Here is a 9,431-nt window from a genome sequence, read left to right on the forward strand (position 1 = left end):
CATAGTGTGTATTATTATTTCAAGTGTGTTGCCTTTGAATGATCACAGACACAAGTACAGATAAACCTGTTTATTATCCATTGGATGTTTTGGTAATTCAATATAAATCTCTGTCAAAGAAGATCGTTGAAATTATACATAAATCTTACTTATTTACATAAGTAATTCATAAAATAAAGATAATCTCTGCATTGTTTTTGTTTCGATTTTGGAGTGTGAACCTCACGTCTTTGTTGTGTTCTTCACAGATGCAATGTGTTGATAAAAAATACTTTGATTACATCATTTAAAGGCATCAGAAAAATAACTTCTATCCAGACAACAGCTGAAAATCATGTAACATCGAGAAAGAAACATCGTCAACCCAAAACATTAGATTTAAATCATTTTCATGTGAGGAGATTCAGATAGTCCTCGGTTTTGCAAAAGTTGGCAACAAAATTCAATGAAAACATTTCCGTTGTGACTTTAAAGTCTTTGACCAAGCCTAATGCATTCAATATACAATACAGTTCAAACTGTAACAGAACTAAGAAATAATCCGTTAACAATCCTTGCACAAACCTTTGCTCTTAGGTGACCTATAAATGACTTCTACATGGACTATATGCACTGACAAAAAAATCAGCATTGACTTTAGGTTCATATGCACATGCTTTATACTAGCAAAGAATTTATGCACTTTTCACAATTTTATCTGTTATGTCACTTTACATCTATATGCAGTTTGGTTTGAGTTGAATGTATTTTGTTATGAGCAACTAATAAATGGCAATAAAGGAGGTAGCAATAAAAAAAACCTTTAAAACTAAATTTAATGGATGGTTTGAGTTGTACAGTGCAGCCCTGCAAATATTCCCTTGAATGAGAAGTGGAAACAATTTAAATGGGCGCTCCAATAATAGAGGAGTCAACAGAGACAAACATGTATGATGCCTAGAGACCACATCTAAATTTACGGTCTATTCATTGGCAGGAAACCGTTCTGTCCCATAGAAAAACAGCAAATAAACAAGAGTAACTGGCACATGTCTGTGTGAAATTGAAATGTTAAAGCACTATAAATTTGAAGTCACTTTAAAAGCAATACAGACCCTTTGCTTGACAGCCTGAATTAAAAAACACACAAATACTACAGCAACATTAAGGCCACCATAACCACTCAACCCTCAGAAAGTTTGAATGCGGTTTCCTAGGTTCCAGCCTAGGTTTCATTCATAAAACGGTTTCAAAACTTGTTAACATCGCAGTAGTCATTTTCTCAGTGGCTGTGTGTCCTCTCTCACACACACACTAAACAAGGAGAGTTAAAGAATCAAAGGCATACAGTACATATTTAGCAAATTAACTACATCCTTTGGCAACAGAAAAAAAGCGATTATGTAAAAAAATATCACAAAACAATCAACAAAGATATGCAGGTAAAATAATGTAAAACGTTGAATGGATGCGGCATTTTTGGAGTGGTTTTTATGGCCCTTGACAGAAAAAAAAAATATCTATAAAAAGTTACAGGTACAGTCAATGTGAATATACTTATTCTACAACTTATCAACTGACAAGGAGGCAAGGTTAGAGCGTGTGTCACCTTACATCCCTTCCTCCTGATCTAAAGAATAATACAAAACCCAAATTGTCAGGGTGTAAAAACAAGAATGAAACAGGACAGAAGCAAGCCAGCATGACAAAACTTTTATCTCACCCACTGCATCATTAAAAAGGCCACCTTTACAAAAAATGGGTGAATGAGACTTAATATTCTAAATGAGATTTCAATTCTAATATATCTTTCTTCTTACTCCAAAATAATAGGTGCTCAAAGGCTATAGTTCAATTCATATTTTAGACATTCACATTACAAAAATAATATAATACTCGGATCCTGATAGTCTGCAGTCCCAAAAAAGTGAAAAGAACTTAAATCTACAAGTTCATTCATAGTGTTACCTGCAAATCGTCCATTTGCAATTGTAAGTGTGGGCAAACAGTAACAAGCTCTAAAAGAGATACCCCTGAAACATTTGTGCATCGTGACCGTAAAGATTTACCCCATCGCCCAGTGAAACAGTTCAAGCAACAGTAAAGTGACCTCACAAACCACTGGATCTGTGCTAACAACAACCTTAAAGTGGATCTAAAATCCCTGTTCTTTTGTAAAAATAAATAAATAATAATAAAAAAAAAAACTATTTTTCATCCACATACAACCCAACAGAAGCTTATCGCAAGGCAAAACAGGACGCAAAAAGACAAATCTATCAGACAAGGTCTAAAACTGAAACTGTAGTATACATCAGTCACACTCGTAAACCCGTTCAACTCTGAACCTGCCTCGAATCAGACCGGGCTGTTCCTCCAAATCACTTCAATCTCAGCTCAAGTGTGGTTTTAAATGTAGGATGCACCGTTGTGAGGCTTTCCACCTGGCAGTATGTGACTGCGTTTGTGCTGATGTGTTTAAAGCATTGCCACGTTCTCATGAGTGCAGTTCAGATGGGTGGAGGTGCTGCTTCCACCTGGAGATTTCAAACCCTTTGTGGTGGTGCCTCCCAGGGAGTCTGCTTGGATGTCGTCTCCGATCATAATACCGGGCCCGTGCGAGAGGTTCCGCTGGAGGCCGGCCAACATGGTCTCAGTTGTGACCGTGCCAAACTCGTAGGTGAAAGTCCCGTAGAACACGAGGATGACTACAGTGAAGACCCACTCACAGATGGCCGCTGCGTGTTGTAAGACAAAGCTCTCATGGATGAAGAATATCCCACCTGAGAGGAACCGTCAAGGATTCAAACCTTTTCAAAAGGAAGCTTACATTTGTGTGAGCGGAAGGCACAGCTGCCAAGAATTAAAGTGATAGTTCGCCAGAAATGAAAATTCTGTCGCCATTTACTCACTCTCAAGTTGTTCTAAACCTTTAGGAGTTTCTTTCTAGTTTGAAGAATGTGTGTAAACATTTACATTTAGCTGACGCTTTTATCCAAAGTGACCTACAATTGCTATACATGTCAGAGGTCGCACACCTCTGGAGCAACTAGGGGTTAAGTGTCTTGCTCAGGGACACATTGGTGTTTCACATTGGATTTGAACCCGGGTCTCTCACACCAAAGGCATGTGTCTTATCCACTGTGGTAACACCACCCAGCAAACAGTTGCTGGTCCCCATTCCAAAGGCTATTTAAAAGGGATAGTTCACCCAAAAAAAAACAAAAAAAAACCCCGATTTACTCGCCCTCAAGGAATCTTAGGTGTATATGACTTCATATCATCCAATCGATGTTAAATGATGGATGGATGTGCTTTATTTATTTATTTTATGATGGATGGATGTGCTTTATAAGTCATGGATTATTTACAGAGATACTGGTTAATTAGCTGCTCTCATAGTTACATCAGCCAGAAATCTGTTCCTTCTTCCAGTTGGGGAAAAAACTATTCATAAATCATTAATGAACAGAGCAGCGATAAAGCAGGAAGACTGGGAGACTCCAGCTGGGCTTATCTGTCTCCTCTGGAACATTTACACTGAAGCAATTAGATTATACCTCCACTATTATATGAGTCAGGGGCTTCATGATCGTGACCAGAACCTCAGCAGGAAGAGAAACAGATCAAGCCCAGTACTATAGCTTTTCTTGCCCTGATCAGGTTATGCGCTATTATTTAAACAGCTGGCACTAAACAGGATTCTGTCATCATTTACTCGCCTTCATGTAGTTAAAAACCTATATATTTTTTTTAAATACAAAAGGCATACAACATTGTTCTTTTCCATGCAAATACAATGAGAAAGCTTGCAAATGCAAGTATCATAAAACTAGTCATATTATAGCTCAAATTTAAAGTAGTGCGAGATCTTTGCTTTCAAATTGTGAGGTGCAATGGATTATCAGAAAAAGAAATGTAGGTTAGGGACTTTGATCTTTCCATTGGTAGTTGATTAGATGAAAGCAGATCTGAATGCAAATGCATTCAGAAATTATCTCAAATCTCAAAATATCTTCTATGTTCCACAAGAGAAAGAAAGTCACAGGTTTAGAATGACATGTGTATGAGTATGTTGGTGAAGTAGCCCTTTAAAAGCCTAAAGGGAGACTCACTGTATGGAATAAAGCAACCAGTATAATTCCTAAGATATTAAGTCATTCGTATGACATCAGTATGAAGAAATTTTCATTTTGGGTGAACATCACATTATTATTAAATTGCAATAGTTCATGATGTGCCACAGGTAATATGGTAGCAACCCTTGTCAGGAGAAATTAGCAACACACACATCATTTTCCAGCCATATTCAATTAGGAAGGATACTGAGAACCAGTGTGATGAGAGCACCAGAAGCCAGTGCCACACGCACATGAGCCATCCAGTAGTCCAGAGCGGTGACAGCCACCCGGTAGGTCAGCAAACACTGCAAACACACGAACAGAATGCCTGCTGGGAAGGCAGCACCCGCTCCTACATAGTGTAGTGTTTTAGCATGGTCCACCTAGTCGAAAAGCAGTACAGTACAGTGTTATTCAAGTAATAAAAAATAATTGAAATAAGAGACCAGGACACTGAAAAATGATGACAGATGTATGACATCTATCCTGGACAAAGTGGACTAAAAAAAAAAATAGGGCTGCCCTCGACTAAAGATTTTTCTAGTCAACTAGTCATCGTTCATTTGAGCAATTAGTCGACTAATCACACGTTTATATTAATAAACCACATAATTCATAATGATGAGATTTTTAAGCTTATGGCCTATCAGTGCTCAAACGCACGCATTATACTTTTCACAGTGCACAGGCAGAAGTAATGGTCATGAATGCATCAGGGACTGCCTTAACATTGTAATAATTCACTGATAAACTAGTGTTTTCCATTTTTTGTTTTCATCTCCACAGTGGACATGCAAATATGCAATATTTGTTTTCCATTTAAAATGGTTCATTTAAATGAAGAAAATCTACTTTCTATTGATATATTTTTCATGTCGGTGAGGCAAACACAGAGTTTCGGTGCCTTAAAAAAAAAAAAAAAAAAAAAGACACACTCAAGTGCACAGAGACCTAAGAGACCCAATAATGTTTGCTTTCATTATTTTACAAAAGCACAATGTTCTGTTGTTGTTTTGAGTGCACGCAAATAAAAGTTGTACTTTCACAGATTCAAAAGATGTAAGTTATTATTCTGGATGAGCAGAAATTACAGCGTAATATAAGTTAAATGCAAATGATCTATCTATCTACCTACCTACCTATCAGGGGACAGAAAAAAACACAGTCAACTTTGACTTGCTGCAACAAGAAACTTGCTTATTGTGCACTCTGTATACGGATGGAGGTGCTATTAAAGATTAAAATGCCCTCTAAAAATCCATTTTGAAGAATGAGATGGCAGCATATTTGGATCAATACTAATCTCTTTGAGAACATCAGCCTTTCTGAAACACAATTTACGGTCTATGATAAGACTAAAGGTGAAGAATCAGCCCTTAATATCTTCTCATACAGCATTAACAGATGCCCAAATGCTTCTTACCATTTTTGGTTTCAGTGTTGTGAATAGTGAACTGGGTGATCTACTCTGAAACTAAATGTTTTTATCAGATAATCATCACACATGGATCAGTGTTTAGGCAAAATTGTCTGACTGACCTGGAAGTTGCCCACCATGACCAGTCCAACAGCATTGGTGCATCCAGACACAAGTCCACTAGTGTTGAGCCAACAGTGGTTCCTGTGCTCAATGATCTGAGCATACCGTAGCATACACACCAACACGACTGCACATAAAAAGAGAACAGAAACACTAAGCAATCAGACCATTTCACATGCGTGCAGTTTGGAGTTCCTGTTTGTTTTGTTTGTAAAAAAATTTCCATAGTATAGAGCACTTGTAGAGCACAGTGCTGCTGTTTTTTTAGTTTTAACTTTCACAATATTTGCAGTTTTAATGAATTAATGAATTTCCATTCATGAGATTTGTTTTGGTTTGATTTGTTTTAATGCTGTGGTGTGTAAAAGTGTCTAATAACACACCCCTGATTTCAGATCACAGCTAACCTTCAGCAAGACAAGGACAATCAAACCCCTAATCACGAAATCGCAACATATCAGCTCACCCGTAACACAACACATCATGAAAGGAAACACAGGAAATCATCCAATATAGATGACGCAATAAGTAACATGCCTGTAAGTCTCATGCAGGTATCTGTTTTTGCAACACTTCTGCCACTCTGAATTCTTCCATTCATGCTTTTCTTCTCTGTTATTCGATATGTCAGTGTTTGTGTAGGATATGTGGAAATACGAGAACAAGTAGTCTTACCCATGAAAGCTCCCACATTACCAACGAGACTGAAAAGACAGCTCTCGGGAGGGTAAGATCCACATTTACTGAATCAAAGTTTAGACAAAGACATTGTCAGATCATACTGGAAATAAACACAGACTCGAACTAAAGCGGAAGAGCTCGAAATAAAGCGTATATGACTACCTGATGAGGGGGATGTCTTGAATGGTGCAGCATGTTTTCGGGAAGCCCGGCTTGGCTGTTTCCTCTGTGCATGTCACATTGTACGACCTTTGAAATAATGGAGTCGACTATCAAATTACATAAACGTCATATGGTTTTAAATAAACGGAGTGAAACAAGCCCAACTTAACTGACCAGTTCTCAACAGGACAAACATGGTGGTTCATTACAGCCATAGCATATCTGAGGACAGAGAAAAACAACACTCTATTGTTTATGCTTGCCATTTTATGTAATTGAATCTGCATATTTAAAAAAAAAAAACAACAACAAAAAAACTCTGATTTCAACTTTTAAAAACGATTTGATGTGACAAACGATAATTCATGCATTTTAATGCATCTATGATTCATGAGTGGCAGCATATTAAAACTCACACTATCCATATCCCAGTGATAGAAAAGGCAGCCAGGCTGACAGGCAGTATTATCCAGGCAGTCATTGGTCTGACAGTGAGGCCAGTCTGTCCCAAGCATGAGGGGGAGGAACACAGAGGGCTGGTGGGGTGAGACACAGGGGGGATGACGAGGGGACACTGACATGCAAAGACACACAGGGAGGGGACATGAGAGGAGGAGAGGGATGCCACGCTGCTCCTTCCTTCCGGCCGCCAAATCCAGGCCTTATCAGTGTGAACAGAGGAGAGAGACAAAACATATAAACTCTTCAGTTAAAATAAGCAATAATTCTTCAGTTAAAAAACACTCTATTTTACTTCTCTAACATTGCATTTTGCAGAGCGAGACCGAATGTTCAATAAGATTTTAAAAAATGAGTGGAAAGGAAAGGTAAAAAATAAGAGGGATTGGGACATCAGCCATAAAAAATGCTTTTGGGGTGGGCCAAGTTAATACAGTTTGATGAATTTATTACTAAAAGTGACATTTGTTTTTCATGCGCACTGATAAATCATTGCAAAAATGAAGACCTTGAACGTACATTAAAGTCACAAAGAGACGGAAGTAGCGAAAGATCTTTCTTTTGTATTGTGCTGTACATCCAAAGTGCAACAGATTATCGAAAAAAAAAAGCAAAAATGAAGGGTGGGGTCTTGGTTCTATCCGGTTGTTGATTGGATGAAGAGCTTGTGGTGACCTGTAAGAAAGGACGGAGTTTAAGTGGACTACATGATTGGAGAAGCTCAGCATAAGTCACCAGAAGAAAAGTATGTCGCTTCGCCGGAAGGTCCAGTTATCCAGTTATATTTCTGGTTTAAAATTTAAGTCATAATAATAATAATAATAATAATAATAAAAATAATAATAATATTAATCCATAAGAACAGAAATCAGAAAATGGACTGACTGAACTTTCATTTCATTCAAACTTTAAGGAAGGAAAGAGAAACTAAACAAACCAAGCAAATGTTCATACACAAGTATTAGTTGTCAGTCTCAGTGTTTTTAGTGCTTATTTCCATTTGCAATTTGCCCTTTTTTACCCATTGCTTAAGTAACTAAAAGCACTTCTAGTCCAAAGTCAATCCTGCAGTTTGAGTGTGTGTGCTGCAGTTAAATTTATTGTAAAAACACAAGCTTTACTGGGATTTTCACATTATTTCCACATGATGCTGTCTGAAAACCTGGTAAGCAATACTGACAATTGGTAGACCACTAATGAGTTGTGGTATGATGACTACAATGCTGTCTAGACAGGTAGCCCACTAAGTTTTTAAGCATGTAAGTTATCAGTAAATCTAAACGTTACTTTAAGATATACTGTACACTACAAGCATCAATACATAAAAGGCTGCCACTGATATTCACATCAGGCAAGTGAATGAGCTGCTGTGTTCATGTTACTCATTTGAATTAGTTAAAACTAGTGTCATACAGGTGGCCTTTGTTGATCTCACTGGATCTTTTGTATAATCAAATAGGGTTTGCAAATCTTCTGGTTCGTTTCTAAATGTGCTGGCCGACTCTAAATGCTCAGGTAACGTTAGCTCAATTCCTTGGTCACTAGCAGTGAAGCTAACATCGGCTGTTTCGAAACCTTAAGTGCGCTGCCTTCCTAGACAGCATTTCGGAAAACATTCAAACACAACTCAGATGTCCCAAAATGCTGTCTAGGTAACGTTAACGTTAAGCATCTCACCCGGTTCTGAGACAGCCACTGAGTCCACAAAAATCTGGAAACGACTGCTGCCGTGGAAAAAGCTAATCCCTCATTGCTTGTAAGCGAGTTCAATGGGTAATATATAATATAACATAATATAAAAATGTTATGTTAAACAAGACGTTCATATTTACATACCTTAAGTCCTGCTGCTCCCTGCTTCCAACCTCTCTCAACCTTGGTTGTCGCTTTAAGATAAGGCACTGTTACTAAACCTGTTCCTCGCGCCTCAATGTAATTGTAGTTTCTTGTCTATTTAGAAAGAATGCGTTGCAAGGTGTCACAATATTCGCTGCACTACTTTACCCACAATGCTAATGTAAGGGAGCCGATGAGGTGGAAATCGCCAAAATTGGTAATACAGCAACGTTCAAAGGCCAACAGTGTAACTGCTATGAAAAAATTACCTGAGAGAGAGAGGGGAAAAAAAGTCAAAGCTTACTATTCGCACACGTTCATGGAAAAGTGAAGGTGGATTTGCATCCAAAAGGTTTAACTTTGCTCTCAGGGCAAAGTTATTTTTCATAAATGTCAGATTAGAGCAATTCGACACATTTTCATAAGGGCAAGTTGTCACATGATTTGATATATTTATATACAACATTTAACGTTTGCGGTTTCATGAATGATGTTTAAAATTACCTAAAAAGTGTATCACATTTTACCTTTGTATACAAAATGATCTATATTTTGTTTGTGATGTTGGGTATATTGTCTGGTGTGACATGTAATTTTTATTTTTTATAACCATTGTACAAAAAGGATATAAAAGTAATAACACGTCTTGGCTT

The 9,431-nt window shown here is 37.6% G+C and overlaps 1 protein-coding gene across 2 annotated transcripts; it reads right to left on the reverse strand.

Moving 5' to 3' along the window:
- Positions 1-55: 55 nt before the first annotated feature.
- LOC128010136 (transmembrane protein 150A) lies at positions 56-8,928 on the reverse strand. 2 transcript variants are annotated; one of them, XM_052592995.1, is made up of 9 exons: positions 8,779-8,908; positions 7,462-7,617; positions 6,900-7,144; positions 6,658-6,705; positions 6,484-6,570; positions 6,316-6,383; positions 5,640-5,767; positions 4,306-4,483; positions 56-2,762 (listed from the first exon to the last, which is right to left on the reverse strand). In XM_052592995.1, exons 2-9 carry the CDS (start codon positions 7,519-7,521, stop codon positions 2,458-2,460), a joined length of 1,119 nt encoding a protein of 372 aa, XP_052448955.1. In that variant the 5' UTR covers positions 7,522-7,617; positions 8,779-8,908; the 3' UTR covers positions 56-2,457. The 2 variants fall into 2 exon arrangements, with proteins under 2 accessions (XP_052448955.1, XP_052448956.1); XM_052592996.1 differs by lacking the exon at positions 7,462-7,617 and having other exon boundaries at positions 8,779-8,928.
- Positions 8,929-9,431: the final 503 nt, after the last annotated feature.

Source organism: Carassius gibelio, chromosome A5, assembly GCF_023724105.1.
Source record: "Carassius gibelio isolate Cgi1373 ecotype wild population from Czech Republic chromosome A5, carGib1.2-hapl.c, whole genome shotgun sequence".
NCBI classification, from domain to species: domain Eukaryota; kingdom Metazoa; phylum Chordata; class Actinopteri; order Cypriniformes; family Cyprinidae; genus Carassius; species Carassius gibelio.

Excerpts from the sequence above, each read along its gene's own strand:
- LOC128010136 (XM_052592995.1), bottom strand. The coding sequence starts at position 7,521 with ATGTACAGCACAATACAAAAGAAAGATCTTTCGCTACTTCCGTCTCTT. Across the intron at positions 7,145-7,461 it reads CGTCTCTTTGTGACTTTAAT|GCCTGGATTTGGCGGCCGGA; the intron begins GTACGTTCAAGG and ends CACACTGATAAG. Across the intron at positions 6,384-6,483 it reads CAAGACATCCCCCTCATCAG|TAAATGTGGATCTTACCCTC; the intron begins GTAGTCATATAC and ends ACTTTGATTCAG.